The following is a 24130-nucleotide window of genomic DNA, read 5'->3' as shown; positions in this document are numbered from 1 at the left end:
ACCTTGAACATTACTACCAAGTCACTTTTCTAGCTCCCCTTTCCCCTCTGGGCTAATCTCAAGGCTGGCTTCAAAGTCCTGATTTTACTTTAAATGAAAGGAAGGAAGGAAAGAAGGAAGGAAGGAAGGGAGGGAGGGAGGGAGGGAGGGAGGGAGGGAGGGAGGGAGGGAGGGGTCCATTATCTATTTCTATGGTGCATGAGTAGGGGTAAGAGAATAACTTGTGGGGGTTGGTTCTCTCCTTCCTCCATAGGGGTCTCAGGGGTCAAACTCAGGTTGCTAGGCTTGGCAGCAATGAATTTACCCACTGAGCCACCTCACTTGCCCCTGATCCTTAGCCCTCTCCCTCCCTCATGCTGGGATCTCAGGCCTGCGCCGCCAGCCCAGCTATCTTTTGTAGAATGCACTGACTTTTGCAGTACTGGATCCTATGTTGCAGGACCTCCTGCAAGCTAGGCAAATGCTCTACCATGGAGCTATAACCCCAGCCTTAGAAAGTCCTTTTGCCATGAGCTCTTACTAGTTTGTCCAGACTGGTCTTAACTCACGCTGTAGTCTAGACACGTGATCTCCAGCCTCAGTCACCAAACTGGCTCATCCTTCTTCAAACACTACGGGAACCAGAAAGGCGGGCAGGGCATTCTGGGCCAGTACCTAAGACACAGAGGCCCTGCCATAGGAATGGATCACAGAAGGAAAGAACGTGCTCCAGGAGTTCGGATGGCACTTTACATGCGAAACAACTTCGCACTAACCCTCTGGCAGGAAGTGAACACTAACAACACAGCAATGTTTATAAAAGTTTGTTTAGTAGTTTTTTTGTTTCGAGTCAGGGTCTCAACACATAGCCCTGGCTGTCCTAGAACTCACTCTGTAGACCAGGCTGGCCTTGAAATCACAAAGAGCTGCCTGCCTCAGCCTCTGTGCTGGGATTAAAGGTGTGCACACCAGCAACTTGATGTGACAGAGGTAGTTAGTTCTCAGCCTGCAGGGCCTTCTTGCTAAACTATCTTACCTCCCCCTTGTGGCAATCCTGGGAAGTGCGGTACTCCTTCCCATCTGGCAGAAAAAAGGCTGAGTCTCAGAACCACCCCCCACCACTCCACCCTACCCCGACCCAAGACAAGGTTTCTCTGTGTAGCTCCTCTAGCTATCCTGAACTCACTCTGTAGACCAGGCTGGCCTCGAACTCAGAGATCCACCTATCTCTGCTTCCCAAGGTGTGTACCACCATCGCCTGGCTAATCTCAGAGATCTTTTTCTTAGGGTTACCATAACAATAGCTATCAACACATCTTTGAGCATGGGTAAAAGGTCAGAAAGATAGAAACTTGCAGAAGTCCAGAGCGAAGGTCGTTCTCAGGCTGCTTGCCATGCTCCGCTGCCCGTCTGGATGGCACTGTGTGCCGGGGCCTCCAGTTTCCTGCCACTTCCCTGTACGAGCCCCAGCACACTGCACCCCGCTCCTCCTAAGGAGCTGGCTGACACTGGTCATCACTGTGGAGGACTCGCTCGTGGCACAAAGATGAGGACTAGAGTTTGGAGTCCACCACTCCTGTCAAACACTCAAATTCATGATTCTCCTGCCTCAACCTCTTATTCTGAGAAATAAGACAACATGAGACAGGAAAGTGAGTTAAATGCAACACCGTGCTTTTGTCTTTTTCTGAAAAGCCAGAACCCTGCCTGGTTCAACCCTTCACCGAGTAGAACTTACCTGCAATTCCACAACCGAATGGTAGGTGGCAATGGCCACCACCATTTCCCATTCCCTCTCATCATGAAAGGGTCTGAACATCTTTTGAAAACATGCAAATTCTTAACTACCTTAAATTTAAGAAATCTTAATTTTTTTTCTTTGCAACCCAGGTATATTTTCTGTTTTTTAAAAAAAAAATTTGGAGAGCTGGGCAGTGGTGGTGCACACCTTTAATCCCAGCACTTGGGAGGCAGAGGCAGGTGGATCCCTGAATTCAAGGCCAGCCTGGTCTACAAAGCAAGTACCAGGACAGGCACCAAAGCTACAGAGAAACCCTATCTTGAAATTTTTTTTAAAGTTTTAAATGTACTGTTTGTGTGTATTGCCTGCATGTATACATGCATACCATGTGCATGTATCAGACTACAGAGTCTCAGATACCCTGGGACTGGAGTTCTAGATTGTGAGCCTAGAAACCAAACCCAGACCTGCAGCAAATAGCAGCAAGTGCTACTAATTACAAGGCCATCTCTCCAGCCCCACCCCCAGTTGTGATCTTATTTTAGGGTATTGGTCTTTTGCCTGCATGTATCTTAAACACTACATGTATGAAAAGCTCACATAGGTCAGAAGAGAGCATTAAATCCTATGGAACTGGAGCTGGAACTAGAAATTGAACCCAAATCCTCTAGCAGTGTTTTAAGTGCTAAGTCATCGCTCCAGCCCCCTTTTGGATTTTGAGACAAGGTCTTGCTATGTAGCACTAGCTGGCCTAAAAAACTCAAGTCTTCCTGCCAAATGCTAGACATACAGGCATTTATCATCATACCTAGCTGAAAAGCTTCCTTTCTCTTCCCACTCATGAGTCCTGGGGATTGAATTCAGGTCACCAGGCTGTGCAGCATTTCCTGGCCCCAAAAGGTTTTACCTTTTCTATTTTAACTTATTTAAATGTATGTACATACACGTACTACACACACACAAACTTTAAAAATCTTGTGTATTCTTGAACGTGCTAGCACAGGGAACCACTTCCTAAATAGAACCCCAGCAGCATAGACACTGAGAAAAAAATTAATAAATGGGACCTCCTGAAACTGTAAAAGCATAGGACACAGTCAACAAGACAAAACGACAGCCTACAGAATGGAGAAAGATCTTCACTAACCCCACATCAGACAGAGGTCTGATTTCCAAAATATACAAAGAACTCAAGAAATCGGACACCAAAAGAACACATAATTCAATTTTTAAAAAAATGGAATACAGACCTAAACAGAGAACTCTCAACAGAGGAATCTAAGATGGCTGAAAGACACTTAAGGAAATGTTCAACATCCTTAGTCATCAGAGAAATGCAAATCAAAACAACTCTGAGATCTTAAACCTATGAGAATGGCCAAGATCAAAAATATTGATGACAACTTATGCTGGAGAGGTTGTAGGGTAAAGGGAACACTCCTGCATTGCTGGTGGGAGTGCAAGCTGGTATAACCCCTTTGGATGTCAGTGTGGCGATTTCTCAGAAAATTAGGAAACAACCTTCCTCAAGACCCAGCAATACCACTTTTGGGTATATACCCAAAGGATGCTCAATCATACCACAAGGACATGTGCTCAACTATGTTCATAGCAGGTTTGTTTGTCATAGCCAGAACCTGGAAACAACCTAAATGCCCCTCAACCGAAGAATGGACAAGGAAAATGTGGTACATTTACACAATGGAGTACTACACAGCAGAAAAAACTGCTTGAATTTTGCAAGAAAATGGATGGAACTAGAAACATTATTTTGAGTGAGGTAACCCAGACACAGAAAGACAATTATCACATGTACTCACTCATAGGTGTTTTATTTATTTATTTATTTTTTTAAGGTACCTGGAGGGACAGCCGTGGGTGCTGGGAACCGAACTCTTATATTTTTGGTTGTGAGCCTAGCCTTTAACGGCTGAGCCATCCCTCCAGGCCGTCATAGATGTTTTTAAACATAAAGCAAAGAAAGCCAGCCTACAAACCACAATCCCAGAGAACTTAAGACAACAATGCAGACACTAAGAGACACTTACATAGATCTAATCTACATGGAAAGTAGAAAAACAGGATCTCCTGAGTAAATTGAGAACATTGGGACCTTGGCAGAGGATTGAAGCGGGGAAAGGCAGAGAGCAAAAAAAAATGTAATTTAATAAATATCAAAAAAAATATCTTGTGTATTACCCATATGTATAGCCATGTACCACGTGCATGCCTACTGCCCGGAGACCAGAAGAGAGGGTCAGGTCCCCAGGAACTGAAGTTAGGCAGTTGTGAGCCCCAGTGTTGGTACTAGAATCAAATGTGAGTTCTCTGCAAGAGTAGCCAGAGCTGTCTTTTGAGGCAGGGTTTCTCTGTGTAGCTAGCCATGGCTGTCCTGAACCTCACTCTGTAGACCAGGCTGGCCTCTGCCTTCCCAGTGCTATTTTCTGTATCTCAGTGGAGGGAGGTGAAGTGGGGAAGCAGGGTGTGATGTGCCCTGGGTTCTAGCCATTGCTTCCTCCTGTGGTAGGTTCCCAGAGGCTATTGGCCCCTCAGCTAGCTCTACAGGCTCAGTGGTCTCTCGAATCCCCACAGGTGCACACAGTTTTGATGCATGGGCACACACACTAAACTGACATCTCGGTCTTCTAGTGATAATCTGGTCAAGTCACATAAAGCCGACATTGGTATCATCTCCTCCATGCCCTGACTACTTGGTAACTGTGTGAAGGAGTACTGGGCGCTGTAACAACGAGCAGTCGATGTAAATGAACTATCCTTTAATAGAAGGAATCTTCTGTGTTTTATTAATACACCCCAGTTATGTAAATGCCCCTCCTTTCCCCAGGAAGATGCACACTTTACACAGCAAATGTTAGTCAGATGTGGATTCATGATCTGGATGAAGAGGTTTTTTGTTTTGGGTGAAAAAAAAGTTAAAAATTTTATTGTAGAATACTTTATCATCCAAGCAAAAAATAATCTATATGGTTGGTTCTCAGGCATATGCCGTGTTTGCATCCATGTCCACCAAGGATACGAGAACTTAAACGCACCTGAGCTGGCCATCGGTTTATTAGAAAAAGATTCCATTTGGATAGTTCTTCCTTTGAGTTCAAGGTTTGCTCCAGGGCAGCCTCCCTTCTCCTTCAAGTTTCCCTTCCCATGGCCGAGCCCGGGCTCTGGATGCTCACAGGCAGCGCAGCCACGCTGCACTGCAGCCCCACACAGTGCAGTCTCAGGCAGTCCAGACACCGGGGTTGGTACTCCAGGCATCCCCAGCAGCCAGCTGCAGTCTGTTTGCCTGCAGGGCTTGCAATATCACCTTTTCTTTACAAACTTCTTTCTGGAAGCATTGGGATTTAAGCGTCTCCGTCCAGCTCCTAAGGTGCTGTCCCGGACCTGCAGGGTGGCTGAGCGGCTGGAGATGTCATTTTCGGCAAAGGGAGACACCCCAGCTATGTAGTCAGGGGCAAACACGTTGGTCTTCTGCCTGGCCTTGTGGGAGAGTCGCAGCTGGGGGAAGCGCTGATCCTCGGTCAGATGGGGGTTGACGGCGTATTTGCCCCCTTTGGGAGCAGGCAGCGAGTACTGCAGTAAGAGAAAACGCTGTCAGGACAGGGACCCTGCTCACACAGCTCCAGTGCTGTCTACTGAAGTGTCCCTCACATCCTCATCCTGGCAGACAACTGTCTTGCCCACTGTGTGCCAACAAGACACATGTTTGCCACATCAAGCTTACCTCAACTGACAGATGAAAACCTGAAGGAGCATCTTAACTACACATTCTCAGCTAAGGACAAATGGACAGAGAGCTGCTGCCATTTCCACAGAGGTGTGCCTTAGCAGTCTGAAACGACCACGTGGGTTCTAGCCAAGCAAAGGCAAACCACCATGAAAAAGGGCATTAAACAGGTTTTGTGAATGGGTGAGGTGGCCTTGAATGCACTCTGTGGTGCTGGGTTCATATCCAGGGCTGCAATATTTGCTACTAGAAAGCATTCTTGGCTGGGCACAGTGGTACACACCCAAAATCCAGGTATAAGACAGAGCTAGGAAGATCAAGAGTTCAAGGTCACCCTTGGTTATATGGCAAGTTCAAGGTCAGCAAGAACTATTTTAACTAAAACAGGTGCTTAAACTCCTGAGAGAGGAGCTGGGGATGTGCGGTTCAGTTGGCTGAGCGCCCACCTAGCATGCAGGGAAGCCCTGTGTTTGATCCCCAGTACACATAAGCCAGAAGAGTTTGCGCAAGCCAATAATCCAGCACTTATAAAGTAAAATCAGAAAAAACATGACTTTGTCTCAAACCAAACCAAAACATACACACGTACACCCTGTACCACCCCCACACCACACTCATATACACAGCTAAGGGTACAGCCTACACACACCCTGTACACACCCCCACACCACACTCACACACACAGCTAACAGTACGGCCTACACACACGCCTAAGAGAAAGGGCTGTTCTAGGGCAGGGACGAGAGTGCGGAGGTCTGGAAAGAACCAGCTGTGTCAGAAGAGTAAGAACGAGGCTGGCAGACGACTCCAGCTTTAGAGACTGGGGGAGGCGAGGATTCCAGCGGAGTGGCAGGCAGTCAGGCCGCTACACTCTCACACTCTCCCCATTCTGTCCTCCTTCTTCACTGCTGGGCTACCTCTCCAGGATCACCTCCATCTTTTGGTAATAGAGTTTTACTCTGTAGCCATATGGGCCTCCAACCTTGTAGAAAGTCTCCTGCCTCAGCTCCTTGAATGCCAGAATTACAGGCATGAGCCACTATAGCTGGCTATTCTTTCTTTCTTGATCCATTCACACAAACCCAGGACTCTCCTGTGCTCACCTTCAGCTGCTTCACAGAGCTCAGATCTTTTAAGCACCCCTTAAACTCCTGTACAAATCTGGCCTCTACTGTGTTCCAGGTAACCCTGGCTGAGCTCTGCCTTCCCCAAGTCAAGTGGCCACCACTGAGCACTCACTGCCCAGAATCACTGCTTGTTTCTCCTTCTCTAAAGCCTCAGGAAATACACAGGTGGGAGGCTGGAGAATTGGCTCAGGTTAAGAGTTCTGGCTGCCAATTCCAAGCCACCACATAGTGGATCCCAGTAATCTATAAAGAAATCTGGTGCCCTCTTCTGGTCTGCACAGACCATACACATAATAAAATAAATAAATCATTTTTTCAAAGAAGGGTGGGAGGTGAAACACACAGCTGTCTTGTTTCACACCCTTTCTTCCAATCTGTACACTGAGACCACGGGCTCCTGATTCCACCAGTGGGGTGACTAGGCTGGCTCTCCTTTTGTCCTCTGGTCTTCTGAAACTGGGTAGCAGCCAAAGCTCGCCTTGAACTCTTGCTCTTCCTGCCTCCACCCCAGCGCTGGGATACCATAGTGCATCTCTCCCGAGTTCTCCCTTGGTCATTTGATTCTGAAGTTATCAGGGGGAAATGTCACCTACCCGGAGGCCTCGAGGGTTCAGCACCTTGGGATTCCGGGAGAAATGCATGTGCAAGGTACCATCGTCATTGACAGTCACTGCCACTTTCTTCAGGGTCTTGTTCCCACAGTGCCCACAGAACACTCGATTCATGTCTGATGTTGTCCTGGGAGACACAAAAGAAAGGGCTGCAAACAGGCACCGTGGGCAGGAGACCCTACCACCAGCCTCACAATAGAAAATGACAGGAAATGCAGAAAAAGCTAAATTTTGTTAGACCCATCTTCCAAAACAAAAGCTGCTAGCCTCATTATAAAGAGAGATGCAGCCAAGGGCCACTGCCTTCCTTAGCGGAATCTCATCAAGAGTCCTTCAGGCCCAGCAAAACCCCCCAGTGCTTCAGCACCATCCCACAAAAGGCCTCTGCAAAGCTGGGCTCTGCCAGATGACCTAGAAGAGGTCCGCAGACTCAGCGCACAGACACAGAAAGGCCATGAGCCTGCCCATAAATCCTGGGAACATATTTCCATAGCAACCAGCCCCGGGGCCTGTCCACAGAACACCGGCCCTCACAGAATACAGACTAGGAAGTAGAAGGGAGCGGTCAGCCAGCTGACAGTCCATCAGAGGGAGCATCTCCCGTGTGCCGAATACCCTGCTAAGTCCCCGTGACGTCTGCTCCCAGTTCCTTACAGCAAATCTTTCAATTTAAAGACCATCTTAAAGAACTAAGAAGGCAGCTAACTGTTAATATCGGCACATCACTGAGGGAAGGCACCAGAAGTGAACTGTACACTCTGGGTTCAGACATAAAGCAGCCCTGACAACTAATGAATCCCCATGACTCCATCACCCAGCTTGACTCTCAGCTCACAGCTACTGTGTTTCATCTCTACCCCATGACACTTGGGAGCAAATCCTAGACCTCTCTCCTTCTACACAGCCCAGCATATGCCACTGGAGAACAAGTGACCTCTGTCCCAGAACCCACAGCCTTAACTCTAGGCTCCTTAGAGACGTAAGGAAAGACAGGTCACTGTAACCTGCCCCAGGGATTTTGGTGGTGGAGACAGCAGGTGGAGCACAGGGAACACCGAGATGGAAGGAAAGGGTTCCCTTCTGAGGAGCCATCAGCAGGTCCAGACCCTCAGCACGTACTTGAAGCAGCCATGACAGCGTAGGATGTAGCTCCGGGCCTCTCGGATCAGCATGCCGTTCACCGCCAGCACATGCAGCCCCATCTGAAGCAGAACATTCTGCAACCAACAAGCTAATCAAGGACCGAAACCAACTTCTTTAACATCAATTTGGCAAAAATTTTGTACAGTTATGGAAATCCAACTTGATCGTTTGGTTTATAAGCCCTGACTGTGCTAAGGGAACACATGAGAGGCCTAGCTGGGAAGACAGGGACCTGGGTTACTGGGCAATTGCAAGAACAGAGCCTGGGTTCACTGGCAAAGCCTCTCAAAAAAGACATTTTTTCTTTCTCTTGGGCAAAATATTTTCATTTTGGGGCTGCTAAGCCCTGCTTACTTTTTCTGCAGATCAGAAGATGGCATCAGATTGTGAGCTGTGCAATGGGTGCTGGGAATTGAACCCAGGTCCTCTGGAAGAGCAGCCAATGCTCTTAACCACTGTGCCATCTCTCCAGTACCTAAATATTCTTTTAGTTTCTTTGTTTTCTTTGTGTAGCTTTGAAATCTGTTCTGGAACTCGCTCTCTGTAGACCAGTCTGGTCTTGAACTCAGAGATCCACCTGCCTCTGCCTCTCGAGTGCTGGAATTAAAGATGTGCACCACCACCATCCTGCACCCTAAATATTCTTTAAAAAATATCAAATCCCTTGTCACTGTGTGATGGGCTCCCCTCAAACAAAGTGAACCATCAGTCAAGTTTACAGAGGCTCTGCACTTCTCACCCCAAAGCACTGGCCCGGGTCTCCCCCACCCACCTGCATGGCGAAGTCTGTGGTCACACACCCAACCCGTACGTCCTTCGGGATGTCACACTGCTCCAACTCCTGCTGGATCTGCTTGATGTTGCTGGGGGTTATCCACCCCCCACCATCGTCATCACTGTCTTCAAATTCATTCTCCTCGTCCTCATCCTCCTCTTCCTCCTCTTCCCTTCCGTCACTCTGAAACACCAATACAAGGGCTCCCAGATTCAGGACTCTAGAGGCTCTAATGTCATTAGGAGACTACAAGCCAGGGCCTTACCAGCAGCTCCTGCAGTTCATGATCAATGTTAGGCAGAGGGTTTCTCCAGAACAGGAAGGAGCTGAATTCCAGGTCCTCAGGCCCATCAGCTGGGTGGCCACAACCCACGGTTTCATGTGAGGGTTTAGGCTGAGACTAAATGAAACATCAGCTTTCAGTGCAGGGGAAAGAACCCTGGGCCTTACAGATACCAGGAAAGCACTCTTTCAGGGAACAGAATAATTTAAAAACATGAAAATCGAGAAGTTTAGAAGTGAAACCACTGTATTCAGCTGGGTCTCGGAAGGACCAGGAAAATATGCTTCTGGCCCAGGTCAACTTGCTTTGTTAGCAAGAGCTATGGCATGCTGTAGAGCTATGGCATGCTGTAGAAAAGAACCCAGGAATCAGGTTCCTGAAGCGTTACCTTGGAGGGCAGATGGAAACCAGAAACGTGCAGAGGAGTTTCGGGGTGCTGAATCGAGGAGCTCACTGTAACCTTAAAAAAAAAAAAAAAGTCAGCACTGAGAAAGGGCCGTTTGAAAATACAACATCAAGGCTAATTAAAACAAAAATCAGATCTCTCTTCCTAGTTATTGAATAAAATGCTAGAAGTCACAAGAATATACAGACAAATGACAACACTCAGACATCCCGACACCATCATTAAGCGCTCTTAGGGTGTTTGTGCCAGAACACAAACACCTGTGAGGTGAGTACGGTGACACTTGCGAGCATTCTATGGTGAGAGCTGCAGGCTGAACGCCACGGCGCTGAATCGCTGTCAAAGCCTGCAGTGCTCTAAAGCTTTGGAGACGGTTCACTTACTCCAGGCTGGTCCTGAACTCACTACGGATGACTCGAACTTCTCATCTTCCTGGCTCTACCTCTGAAGGCACAGGCCTGCAGCACATTGCCTGTTTACGAGGTGCTGGGGATGAAACCTAGAGGCCCTGAGCACACGATATACAACATTCTACCAACTGAGAGATGGATACAGCCATTCTAAGACTTTTGACACAGAAACAAAATACGATAAACGAAAAAGGAAGAAAATGAGTCTGTTTTAGGCTTTTAAACTGGAGGCTGCTAAACTTGACTGAAAAACAAGAGAGGGTAGCTCTGAATAGTGTTAGAACAGGAGCCCGGTGTTTAGCTATTATCCTAGCACTAGGAAAGTACAGGCAGGAGGATCAAGGGTTCAAGGCCAGTGCTAGAGGTGGCTGAATAAAGAACACTAATTGCTCTTGCTGAGGACCCAAGTTTGTTTGCCAGCATCCACATGGCTGTTCATGACCACCTGTAACTCCAGTTCCAGGGTAGCCAAAAGCCTCTTCTGAACTCCCTGGGCACTGCGTATGGACACGGTGAACATACATACACACAAGCAAACTGAACATGTAGGCAAAACACTCTTAACACACAAAAAAGCCACTTTTTTTCTTTTTTAAATGAAGCTTAAACAAAATCCAGAGTTCAAAGTCTTCCTTGGTTATATAGCAAGTTCCAGGCTAACCTAGGCTACAGAAATTCTGTTTCAGGGGCTGGAGAGATGGCTCAGCGGTTAAGAGCACTGCCTGATCTTCCAAAGGTCCTGAGTTCAATTCCCAGCAACCACATGGTGGCTCACAACCATCTGTAATGAGGTCTGGTGCCCTCTTCTGTCATGCAGGGATACATACATAATAAATTAATAAATCTTAAAAATAAATAAATAAATAAAAAATAAAAACCAAACCAAACAACCCAGTCCCCCAGATTTACCTTTTCTGGTTCTTGTTTGAGATGAGATACCCCAACAAATTCTGCTTCTAATTGGTAAGTCAGAGCCAACACTTGGATATCTACAGCAGAGAGGCTAGGATAGTCTCCAGTTTTCTTGGAAAACTCAGTAACTGCAAAAAAACAAGAGAGTTCCAACTTTAAGTTAAGGGAAAGACTGACATATCCTTGGGTAATCACAGTATCAAAAAATCATATGTAGGGGCTGGAGAGATGTCTCAGCAGTTAAAGAGCACTGGCTGCTCTTCTAAGGGACCCAGGTTAAATTCTCATCTACATGGTGGCTCACAAATTTCTAACTCCAGTTCCAGAAGGTCTGATGCCTTCTTCTGGCCTCTGAGAACACCAGGCAGACATGTGGTTATTGTGAAAATGTGCTGCTCTCATTGTTAATAAAAAGCTGACTGGCCAATGGCTAGGCAGGATTTGGGGGCAGAGAGAATGCTGGGAAGAAGGGCAGAGTCAGAGGAGTCAGGGCAGACGCTAAAGAAGAAACATGGAAAGTTCATAGATGAGGTAAGCGAGCATCAGGATAGCACACAGATGAAAAGAAATGAGCTAATTTAGGTTGTAAGAGCTGGCTGGAGACAAGCCTAAGCTATCGGCCGAGCATTTATAATATTAAGGCTCTGTGTGGTTATTTAGAAGACGGCTGTCTCACCAAAAACTCTGCCTACACATGGTGCACAAATATACATGCAGGCAAATCACCTATGCACATAAAACAAAACCAAGCCATGTAGAGATGGCCTAGTAAAGGCGCTTGACAGTGAATCTAGCCACCTGAGTTTGATCCCTAGGATCTACTTGATGGAAAGGAAACCAATCCTCTCACCTCATTTGAACCCTGTCATGTGCACAATCGTTTTTCAAAGAACTTAGAATCAATCTCCCATCTGGGAGTCGTGGCTCACTCCTGTTATCTTAGCACTCGGGAGATGAGGACAGGATGGTCAACTAAGTCATCCTTAACCGCATAAAAATTCAAGGCCAAGCCATGCTGAGACCTTGTTTCAAAGCACCACCACCAAATTAACCAAAGAACCAAACGAAAAAAAAGAATCAGAATCAGCATAGCATTGCATGAGAACTGCAACAATTATTTTCTGTCCTTTCCCTCCTTGTGATTAAAAAGTCTGTGTTTACCACGACCAAGCCACTCGCCAGGAAGCAACACTCATCCACTGGATCAAGGAATAGAATCAAGGATAATACCAAAATAAATAAATAAATAAAAGATCCAAGTTAACACAGAACTTGTCCATGATAAGTGTTCCTCACTGGTTTGGCATAGTTAGAAGCCTCTTTGTTTTGTGTTTAGAGACAGGGTTTATCTGTGTAACAGTCCTATCTGTCCTAGAACTTGCTTTGTAGACCAGGCTGGCCTTGAACTCACTGAGATCTGCCTGCTGCTGCCTCCCAAATGCTGGGATTAAAGGCGTGAGCCACCACTGCCCAGCCTAGAAGCCTTTTCTTTCTTAGCTCTAAGTAAGAAGAGATGGTTGGATTTCAAAATAAAACAAAAGGTTAACTGTAATCATGGTCTATGATAAAACCCAAAGAAGGTTCTGTCCAATAATGGATGGTTTTGCAAAGATTTTAAGAACTGCACACCTATACTTCAGTGAAGTTACTGAGATGTTTGAGACAGTGACAATAAACACAATAAAATTTTCTCATAGAATGTTTTCTGGTAACAATGGCATAAGTAACAATAAACACACTGCTAACGTTTTCTATGATACTAATAGCCAGGCAGTGCTGGCACACGCCTTTAATTCCAGCAGGCGAGGAAGAGACAAGTGGATCTCTGTGAGTTTGAAGTCAGCCTGATCTACAAGAGCTAGTTCCAGGACAGCCAGGGCTGTTACACAGAGAAACCCTGTCTCAAAAAAAAAAAAAAAAATTGTACTAATAGCCAGGTGTGGCGATGCATTTCTTTATTTTTGTGCTTACAAGTGATTTTTATATGCATTTGTGCACATGTGTGCACCATGTGTGTGCCTGGAGCCCTTCAAGTTCAGAAGATGGGTCAGATTCCTGGACAGATGGTTTTGAGCTGAGATATAGGTGTTGGAAATTGAACCTGGGTTCTTTAGAACAACAGTCTGTGATCTTAACTGCTGAGCCATCTCTCCAGCCCTACCATGGTACATCCCTTTAATACTAGGAAGTGGGAAGCAGAAGTAGGTAACTCTGAGTTCAAGGCCAGCCTGGGTTAAGTAAGTTCCAGGTCACCTGGAGGTACGTAATGAGACTCTGTCAGGGGTGGGGGTCGTATTACCAAGTCTACCTGGGCACCCAGCAAATTTCTCAGTACTTTTTGTTGTTGTTGTTAAAAATATTAATTTGGTGGTCAGAGATGGCACACCCCTTTGACTCCAGCACTTCGGGAGCAGAGGCAGGTGGATCTGAGTTTGAGGACAGCCTGGTCTACAGAGTGAGTTCTAAGACAGCCAGTGCTACACAAAGAAACCCTGTTTGGAAAAGAACGAAAACAAGAACAACAACAACAAAAATCATTTACTTTTGTTTATACCCATGAATGTTTAGCTTGTATGGAGGCATGTGCACCATGTGGATTCATTTCGTCCTCAACCACGTCCTATGAAATATTACTAGTATTTTGGAAATGAAATAATACAATAAGTTGAAGCGCTTGGCAAAGGTCCCATCACCATCAAGTTGGTGAAAACTACAGAAATCACAAACTAGCAAAGCAGGCAACAGTATGTCCACCATGCCCTCAGTAACACTTCCCAAACCCTACCAGCCCGGATGCCTATGGAGTTTTCTTTCAGACTCAATGCAAGGCCTAAACATATCACTTTTTCTTCTAAAAATTTATTGTTTATCTTTGAAGATGAGAGCTCACTATCTACCCTGGTTGGCTTGGAACCTCTGACTCCAGAGGGCTTGGACTAATTGTGACTACACACTGGGTTCATCTTTTATTTTCAGTAAGGCTGAGTCTCACTATCTAGCTCTGGCTGGCCAAGGCAGGACCCATGATCCCAAGCCTCTGACTCCCCAGTGCTGAGATTACACCACCCAGGCCGCTGCATGCCGTTTTCTTAACTGAGGCTAGAATCACCCTACAGATAGGACCACAGACCTATGGTCTTTAAAGCAGGCTGAACTTTAAAACAGGCTCTACCCGCACTGGGGAGATCTGACTCCACTCTGCCCAGCTCCCCCGACAGGGCTGGACTGGGGCACTCACCCAGCCGCACGTACTCCGGGAAGGGCTCCTTGAACCGCAACTCGTAGGGCAGCACTGACAGCCGCCTGCGCGTGGCCTTGTCCCGAATCTCTCTGACCACCTCCCGGATGGTGTATATGTTTTTTCCTATGTCCTGCGGACAGACCGGTCTCGTTATCACACTCGCCTGACCCCACGCGCACCCCTGGGGGGTCTCGAGCCCAGGCCCCGCGCCCCTCGGCGGAATCTCCTGTACCTGCAGCGGCGCATCCCTCAAGAAAGCCCCGGCGTCAGCCACAACGTGCTCCACAGGCGCCATGCTGGCTGCAGTGGACAGACCGCGCTTACGCAAGGAGCCTACGTCGTTTCCCTACGTTTTCAAGGCAGTCCGCCCCGGACCGGAGGAACGGCCTCTGCGATTTGGCGGCGCCCTCTGGCGGGCACCATCCGTCGCTGCAGGACTATGAGCTCATGCGCAGCTGCGCCGTTTGCTCAGCCTGGGATTGCTAGCGTGATTAAATTTGAGGGACACCTGAGGTCACATGACTCAGGACACACTTCATAGAGCTTTCTTTACTTTTAAAAGCAAACACTGGGCGGGCGGTGGTGGCGCACGCCTTTAATCCCAGCACTCGGGAGGCAGAGGCAGGCGGATCTCTGGGAGTTCGAGGCCAGCCTGGTCTACAAAAGCTAGTTTCAGGACAGGCACCAAAGCTACAGAGAAACCCTGTCTCAAAAAACCAAAATTGATAAATAAACTATTCTTTTACTTTTTTTGGGGGGGGGGGGTTCGAGACAGGGTTTCCCTGTAGCTTTGGTGCCGGTCCCGGAACTAGCTCAGAGATCCGCCTGCCTCTGCCTCCCGAATGCTGGGATTAAAGGCGTGCGCCACCACCGGCCGGCTAAACTGTTCTGTTTTATTCCTGTGTCCTGTATCAGAAATCTTTCTGGCCGGGCCATGGTGGCTCACGCCTTTAATCCCAGCACTCGGGAGGCAGAGGCAGGCGGATCTCTGTGAGTTCGAGACCAGCCTGGTCTACAGAGCTAGTTCCAGGACAGGCTCCAAAGCCACAGAGAAACCCTGTCTCGAAAAACCAAACCAAAAAAAAAAAAAGAAGAAGAAGAAAGAAATCTTTCTGTACCCTTGATGGTACCCATTGTCAGTGACTCAAAATCTTCTGATGCCCAAGCATTTTAAACTCTTTAAATTACATTATTTATGGGGGGGGGGATGCCAGGTGCTCATGTGAGGGCCAGAGGACAACCACGAGAGTCAGCTCTGTCCATTTGCTAAGAGAATCCTAGAAGGAGGAGTGGATGGAGGGGATGGACAGGAGGTGGGGGAGGGAGGGGCACTGTGGTCGGTATGTAAAATGGATGAAAAATTCATAATGATAATAGTAATAAAGAGATTCCTGGAGGCAGAACAGGTAAAGTTCTCAGGTGGGGGTGCTTCTTGCTGCCTCCTCGTCCTTCGAACTCAGAGATCTTCCTGCCTCTCTGCCTCCTAAACTCCGAGATTAAAGTCGTGCACCACACACCTAGTCCCTGAATATTTTATAGTGATAATCTTCCTAACCTTCAGTCTCCCCAACCTTCAGAATTTATCATTCTGCCTGTTCTGAAATTATATCCCAGTTGAAGACTATCTAACTCCTAGAGAAATTTTTTCAGTGTTTTGGCGTCTGTTTCTCTGCAGGCTCTGACATTGCCTATTGTCTCCTCTTTCTGGATTTACCTGATTTTGCTGAAGTTTCAGGCTAATCTCCCTCCCTGCCTTTGGATGGCCTCCCACCCTCCCTCCTCATATTCTCTTCTTGCCCTGCATGTACGCTACCTTCCACCTCAACCAATTCAAGTTCCTTTCTTTGGTAATGCTACCTATCTGCCAGACATTAATGATCGTGGTATACAAACTCTATGCACAAGTATGTTTTTTATTTATAAGTTTGAGGGTGTCCGAGGAGGCCAGAAGAGGGCGGCAGACCTCCTGGAGCTGGAGTAACAGCGATTTTGATCCACCTTATCTAAGTGCTCTGAACCAGTTTTCTGGTCTGCTCCTAGGAGCCCTAGAGAACGCTTTCTAAACATTTAAGTCCAATCTTCACGCCCATTCACGCCCAGTCCACATTTCCTAGAAATTTTAGCTGGAAATTTCTGGCATCCACCCACGTCAACGTTCCGACGTTATTAGCATAGACAGTCTCACTGTGTAGATCTGACTGGGCAGGCATAAAGTCTTCCAGGACTGACGCCACAGTCACGTGCTACCACTTCCTTTTTTAATCCAAAATTTTAAGACATCGCCAACAAAAGCATTCGAGGTAGGAATCTCTGAGCCACCCCATCTCTACCCCCACCACCAACCAACGTTCACTTCACTACAGTCGGCATCACCAGAAATGCTTGTCCGGGCCCTTCCACCTCCAGTCTCATTACTCAAGTCAAGAGTGATCCCTCTTCCAGATTTCCCTATCTGCAGTGGACTTTCCACGATGACCTAAACAGTGAGTGAAGATACAGAATCGGAGTCTAGTCAAAGAGATATGTATAAGTTGAAAGGGATTCTATGGTTTAAAGCCTAGATGAAGAAGGATCTGGAAAGTTGGTCCTGGCAGTTCATGCAGACAATTCCACCACTTCAGATTTAAAAGCAGGAAGATCGAGAGTCCAGGGTCATCCTACCTTACCTATCTACCTCTGTGAGTTCAAGGGCAGCCTGGTCTACAGAGTGAGTCCCCAGGTTAGTCCAAGGCTACACGGAAAAACCCTGTGTCAACACCACCACCAAACTGCTTCTACTTTATAGTATTCTTAAATTTAAATTTTGTTTTCTTTTGTTTTTCGAGACAGGGTTTCTCTGTAGCTTTGGGGCCTGTCTTGGAACTCACTTTGTAGACCAGGCTGGCCTTGAACTTACAGAGTGCTGAATGGCCAATAGCAAGGAAGTGTAGATGGGACTTCCGGGCAGGGAGAGTAAGGAGGAGGAGGAATTTAGGCTCAGGGGAGAAAGGAAAAGAGACGTCAGGGAAATACCAGGGGCTAGACAGACTTGGAGGAAGCATGAAAGTAGGACAGGGAGGGAGGGAGGGAGGGAGGGAGGGAGGGAGGGAGGGAGGGAGGGAGGGAGGGAGGAAGGAGGGAGGAAGGGGGAGGGAGGGGGAGGGAGGGGGAGAGGAGGGAGGGGGGAGAGGAGAGAGTGAGTGAGGGAGGGAGGAGGGAGGGAGGGAGGGAGGAGGGGAGGGAGGGAGGGAGTAAGGAAAACGTTCCCAAAGCAAACATAGATGAATAGAAAGAAGATGACTTAGAAGAGCTAGTGGGACAAGCCTAAGCTACACCTGAACACCTGTAATTAATAACAAGTTTCCTTGTCTTTATCTGAGAGCTGGTTTGTGACCCAAAGAAAATTCCAACTACAGATACCCAGCAAATTTTGATGTCTTACCCTCTGTCAGAAGAATATGGCCTAGCTGAAAGTTCTGTCTCCAATCAAAAGATATGGTTAGGCTATCTCTCTACCAACGACAAAGATTCCTGGAGGCATGGGCAGAAACCAGCCCACCAGGACTGGCTCAACACCAAGGCCCTCTTAATTCATTGTTCAACTACCCAGTTCAGCTACTCCATCCAGATTAAACAGTACCCAATGACCCTGGAAACCAAAAGAGCAATTGCAGTCCATATTACCTGGCTTGGAGAGATAGGCGTCCTGGTGCCCTGGCAGTCACCGTGGAATACACCTCTCCTGCCTATGAAGAAACCTGGGGCCTCTTACTCTCATAAGTCTGAGTCCTCCGGAGAAACAGGTGCACACTGTTCTTGAACCTGAAGGATGCATTCTTCGGTCTTCCATTGGCAGAGGTGAGTCAACCCATCTTTGCTTTTATGTGGACAGACCCAGTGGGAAATTATATTGGGCAACTTACATGAACCAGGTTGCCCCAAAGATTTAAAAATTCACCAATCCAGCCAGGTAGTGATGGCTCACACCTTTAATCCCAGTACTTGGGAGGCAGAGGCAGGCGGATCTCAGAGTTCAAGGCCAGCAAGTTTCAGGACAGGCTCCAAAACTACACAGAGAAACTCTGTCTCAAAAAAAGCAAAATGAAAACAAAACAAAACAAAATTCGCCAACCTATTTAATGAGACACTAAGAGCTGACCCTCCTACCCTTCCATTAGAGGTTTCCTGGGAAAAGATTAGGAAAGGGCTCCAGAGGGTCTAAGAGTTACAGACCCGGGCTACAGAATGTCAGCTAAGAAGTCCCATCAGAGACTTTCTCTCCTGGATACCAGCCGAGGGGAGGCAAAAGGAGCCTGTCTCAGAGTAGGATTGCTGCCATCCTTCAGATCCCAAACCAAAGACTAAGACACAGGTCCAAGAGTTCCTAGGGGCAGTCAGGTATTGCTGCCTCTCGATACCAGAGTTTGTGGGACTAGCAAGGCCCTATACACCAGCACAAAGTGGACACCGAGCCCCTAATCTGGACTGAAATGGAAGAAAAGGCATTTGAGGCTTTAAAAACCGCTCTGAATCAGGCGGTGCTGGCACATGCCTTTAATCCCGGCACTTGGGAGGCAGACGAAAGTGGGGATGTCTTTGAGTTTTAGGCTAGCCTGGTCTACAAAGCGAATTCAGCTCCAGTCCTTAATACTTCCAGATGCCTCAAAACTGTTTCATCTGTTTGTCCATGAAACAAAAGACAATAGGAATTCAACCCAAATTTGAGGGCCATGGAAACACCCTGTGACATAGCTGTCCTAATAAGTGGGCTCTGTAGGAAGCCACGGGATGGACCACCAGTCTAAGAGCTATGGCAGCTACGGCTAGTCTAATGGAAAACAAACAAGTTAATTCTGGGTCAGGATCTTCTAACTCACTGTACCCAGGTGGTTGAGACCTTTCTCCGAGGAACACCAGAACTCTGGCTGTCTAATGTCTGGGTTACCCAGTACCGTGCCCTGAAGTCCGGTTTGAGAAATCCAGTGCCATCAGTCCTGTTACCCTGTCGCCTGATGACGACCCACAGGTGCTCACCCATGACTGTCATGAGAAGAAAGATGAAACCAATACATGGGAGCCGCGATAGCCACTTTAGCCGAAATTATTTAGGGCCAAGTCAGGTACCCTAGCCCAGAGAGCAGAAATAATTAATCTGACCCAGGTTCGCAGATGGGGAAAAGCAAAGCCCACCACCATACACACAGATAATCACTATGTCTTTACTACTGGACACGTCTATAGCATGATGCACAGAGAAAGAAGGCTTCTCCCGGAAAACTGACGTCACTGAGATTGGCTTGCCAGGGGAGGATACAAGTACTTGCTAGTTCTTATAGATACCTTTTCCGGGGGGTAGAAGCATTCTACCCAGACTGAAATTGCACAAATAGTAAGAAGCTCCTCTAGGAACTGGTCCTGATTTAGCCTCCCCTTAGCAATGGGGTCTGACAGTAGCCCAGCTTACATAACCAAACCTCTCAATTAATAACTAAAGATTTAGATAAAGACTGGAAACTTCACTGTGCACACAGACCTCAGGATGTTGGGCAGGTAGAAAGAAGAAGCAGGACACTACCAACAACAACTACTATCATTAGAGTCCAGGGAAGGGTGCATGGACCTCCTCCCTTGGTTTAGCTTTGGGCCTGCTACACCCTACAGGGAAGGATTTACTCCCTACGAGATTATATTTAGAAGACCTCTCCCAAAACTTCTCTAGCTCAGAGACCAGCAGTTGACAGAACTCTCTAAGCGTTCCTTTCCTAAGACATTATGAGCCCTCCAGTCCTCCATATAGGCTATCACTAGACTAGCTGAGAGACCTAGCCGACCTCCGAAACCACCACCATTTATCCTTGTTCGAGTCCTTTGATACAAATGACCTGGTCAAGCTGGTAACAAAAGGGGTGCTGGAATCGACTTGGAAAAAGCCGAGGTGGCAATTCTCTCCACTCCTCTGATTGTGAAAGTAAGTAGCATTGCATCATGGATCCAACACACCCAGCTCAAGGAAGTGGAAGACACGAATGTTGATGCCAAATAGACCGTCTCTGGGCTAGGGACCCGTTACAATTAAGGCCCTTCCACTCACTGCCCCTCTTCCTGCTCCCGGGCCTTATGTTTGGTATGAATACAGGGTGATGGTCCCAACCCTACTGCCTGGACCAGGGAACTGAGAAAGACAGATACAGGGGAGGAGACAGCGAATGTGGCTACAGACCAGCAACACACATTCCATCTTATTTACCCTCTGACGCCCAATTTAAGCTTCTGGTTGTACTGGAGAAAAGAAAGATATGGGAGTTTATCTTTGGAGGCAGGAATACGGAGTTTATAATTCTACGCATGCCTTGAGGTTGGGCCGCCTGGAACAAGGGAATTTCCATTGCGAAAATTAAGAGTTGTGAAACTGAGGCTTCCTGAAGAAGTCCTTAAGAAAGAGTCTGGCTTTTAAAAAACAGGGAAAACCTGGAGAATAAGACCCTATGACACAGGAAGGGACCCTGGGGATAGAGTTAATCATTTCCAGCCAGAAATCAGCCAGGATTACTGATTGGACTGTCAGCCCATTGACTGACAAGTTCATTGTGACTGGGGGCAGCCCAAATTAGTGTGAAAGGATTTGCAAGGAACTGGAACTTGTCTAATACCCACAGCCTTCCATCTAATTATCACTTCCCCGTATTCTGATGCCCGTTTTCCAGCGGGTTAACTCATCTGTACAACAGCAGCATTCCTGGGCCCTGAGCCTGCCTGGTGGGTGTGTACTAATGGTGACTAAGTGTGCCTCTCTCTTTTTTTTCTTTTGGTTTTTCGAGACAGGGTTTCTCTGTAGCTTCGGAGTCTATCCTGGAACTAGCTCTTGTAGACCAAGATGGCCATGAACTCACAAAGACCCGCCTACCTCTGCCTCTCGAGTGGGCTGGGATTAAAGGCGTGCGCCACCACTACCTGGCTAAGTGTGCCTCTACTAATGCTTTCCAACTAAGTAGACAGGCTGATCAGGACCTAAAGGTATTTAAAGTTCCCACTTCTGAATTAAAACAACAATTGGATTCCCCGGTAGAAATGTTTGTTCAAAATTGAAGAGGCTTCGACTTACTGCTCATGAGACAAAGGAAACTATGTATGGTTTTGGGAGAAACCAGTTGTTTTAATGACAATTGATCAAGAGTAATTAGAAAAAATTTAATGGTTGAGGAAAACCTCCAAAAGAAAAACAAAAAGACAAAGACGTAAATCAAATAATTAATCCCAGTTTAATTAATAATTTAATCTGTTTGCTTAGAGCTCCTGGGTCTGTTGGCACTGGCTGGACCTTTAATTCTCATTCTGAATGGATTAATGGCTGGCTCCGGCATCTTAAAGTATATGGCCAATTATGTATCAGTTCAGTAAATTCAGTGGCTCATAGTACCAACTACCCCTGTCCCCGTTTTTATTTTTGAGACAGATTTTTTTTTTCTGTTTAGCTCTGGTTGTCCTGGAACTTGCTCTGTAGACCAGGCTAGCCTTGAACTCACAAAAATCTGCCTGCTTCTGCCCCCTGAGTGCTGGGATTAAAGGTGTGCGCCACCTTCGCCAGATCCAACTACATCTCTTTAGAGTAGGGGTAAGTTCACAATTTGACTCATTCACTAGGACCAGTGGGGAATGTAATAGGGCCTCAGACCTTAGTAGGCACCCAGAGCTCAGCACAACTGACTCCATGATGAAAGCATCACTCGAGCCATGAACTCTGCATGCAGACAGCACCACCTGCCACAGCGAAAAAGGACCTAATCCATTAAAGCCCATAGTTCTGGGAAAGTCTCTAAATGTACCAACCTTGCACACCCAGTGTAGTTGAGGGCTGGCTAATAAAGACTTTGTATTGGCTTAGACCCATGTCTGAACAGTCTTCTCTAGTAGATAACCCACGACAAAAGCAGCAGACACACAGGTCATACACAGATGTCTATGCAGGCAAAACAGCCATATAATAAAATACTAATGAAAAAAATTATGATTTTCAGTTAACCAAAACTAAACTCAACAAAGAGCCAGGTGGTCTGACACTCATCTATTATCTGAACCATCCGCTGGGAAGTGGGTGCCAGCCTAGGTTACACGAAACTGTGACTGGACCTGTCTCCTCCCACCACTCCCCCACAGGCACAAACTGGTAATCCTAACTACTCAGAGACTAAGGAAAAGGGTCAAGGCCAGTTACAGAACTTTAAGAGAGACCCTGCTCCAGATAAAACTAGGAAGGTAACAAAAGGGCTGGCAACAGAGGTCAGTAGTAGCGCCCTTGACTAGTATGGGCAGGGGCCTGGGTTCAACCTTCAATCCTGTAAAACCCAGAAAGTTTCTGCTGTGTAGGCTGTGGTGAGGCATGCCTGCAGCGCCAAGAATCAGGAGGCTGAGGACAGCGTTGAGTTCCAGGTCAGCCAGGGTTCCACAGAGGCCCTGTTTGCTAATCCATAACATTCAGTTTGCTCCATACAGGGAGGAAATGGGATTGGCTCCCCATAGGGACACTTATGGACTTGGGTGAAGTTTTGAAGTGTGCTCCCCCTTTCCCTTTTGCTTCTTGGAACAAGAACAGATGCTCTACAAAGGCTAGGGCATTTATACTTCTAGAACTGAGAACAAGGCCTAGCATATAGTTGGCACAGGCTGCCAACATTAGCAAATACACGAGATGCTTAAGTTTGATCAGGATACTTTTGTAGTGTCAATACATCCCTTGCAAATTTGGAGACGCGGCTATAGTTACACGGTTTATCAGACATTCAAACTTAGGATGAGCATACGGTTTTTTGGTTAGCAAGTTTTTTGGTTTTTCAAGACAGGGCTTCTCCGTGTAGTCCTGGCTGTCCTCGAACTCACGCTGTAGACCAAAGTCAGAGATCTGTCTGCCTCTGCCTTTCCCAAATGCTGGGATTAAAGGCGAGCACCCGGCTAGCATACGGTTTTTGTCCAGTAATCCCCGACAGGGTCGCTGATTTAACTGACCGGATGGTCTTCTCCCACCTGTACCACGGAGGGAAACAACTCTATCTACTTCCAAAGGAAGAAATAAGACTCCTGGTGCCCGGTGAGCCCCCAGTTTATACGTTGGCTTGGGCACAGCCACATGGGGAAGAGATCCTTTCCTTTGCGGACTTCAGTAAGTCAAAGGCTCACAGTCTAGGTTTTAGGTGGTCCGCACCTGCGCGCCCCGGCCAGCCTCTTCCGGGTCAGGTGACCGCGCGCGCTCACGTGACCCGGTCTGAGTGCGGGCGCTGGAAGGCGGAAGTGGAGCGGAGTTAGGCGCCGCTGGTGTGGCCGCTGCAGGTAGGTGGCGCGGGCGCTGGGGACTCGGTGGCGAGCGGGAGGCGCGGGGTGGCCGAGGGCGGCCGGCGGCGTGAGGGGCCGGGGGCGGCGCGGGGCGGGCGCCTGGGGGCGGCGGCTTCCTGTGGGAGGGGCCTGGCGAGCGGTTCCGGCCTCCGAGGAGGGGTGTCCCGGCTCGCGCCCGAGCGGGGTGGGCGCTGGGCCGGGTGGGAGTCGCCAGCTGCTGGCGCTTCCGGAAGGGGGACCCCTGCCTGGGCGCCTGCGGTGCGGAGGAGCCGCGTCTGTGCAGGGGTTCCGACCTCGGCCGGGGAGACTTGCAAGCTCCCTTGGAAGGGGCTGCCTGGGAGTGGGCGTCTGGCTTGTAGGGACAGGGAGAACAATCTGGACGGTGCGGCCTGGACCCCATTCCGAGAGTGGACCCCATTCCGAGAGTCTTCCTTACGTCCTCTTTGAAGAGGATGGC

The 24130-nt window shown here is 47.8% G+C and overlaps 2 protein-coding genes across 3 annotated transcripts in view; one reads left to right on the top strand and one right to left on the bottom strand.

Moving 5' to 3' along the window:
• Positions 1 to 4774: 4774 nt before the first annotated feature.
• Nob1 (NIN1 (RPN12) binding protein 1 homolog) lies at positions 4775 to 14707 on the bottom strand. Of its 2 annotated transcripts, none has more exons than XM_075977392.1 (9): positions 14603 to 14707; positions 14368 to 14500; positions 11127 to 11257; positions 9790 to 9861; positions 9384 to 9518; positions 9116 to 9301; positions 8320 to 8417; positions 7183 to 7327; positions 4775 to 5308 (listed from the first exon to the last, which is right to left on the bottom strand). In XM_075977392.1, exons 1-9 carry the CDS (start codon positions 14663 to 14665, stop codon positions 5039 to 5041), a joined length of 1233 nt encoding a protein of 410 aa, XP_075833507.1. In that variant the 5' UTR covers positions 14666 to 14707; the 3' UTR covers positions 4775 to 5038. The 2 variants fall into 2 exon arrangements, with proteins under 2 accessions (XP_075833507.1, XP_075833508.1); XM_075977393.1 differs by having other exon boundaries at positions 4906 to 5308; positions 9384 to 9512.
• An 8884-nt stretch (positions 14708 to 23591) lies between these two features.
• Wwp2 (WW domain containing E3 ubiquitin protein ligase 2) overlaps positions 23592 to 24130 on the top strand; it is a 117511-nt gene continuing 116972 nt past the window's right edge. Inside the window, exon 1 of the mRNA XM_075977391.1 lies at positions 23592 to 23670. The gene's annotated coding sequence lies outside the window, so the exon portion shown is untranslated. The remainder of the gene's footprint in view (positions 23671 to 24130) is intronic.

Source organism: Microtus pennsylvanicus, chromosome 6, assembly GCF_037038515.1.
Source record: "Microtus pennsylvanicus isolate mMicPen1 chromosome 6, mMicPen1.hap1, whole genome shotgun sequence".
NCBI lineage: Eukaryota > Metazoa > Chordata > Mammalia > Rodentia > Cricetidae > Microtus > Microtus pennsylvanicus.
Note: the sequence above shows the minus strand (reverse complement) of the source record. Positions and strands in the feature narration are given on the sequence as shown.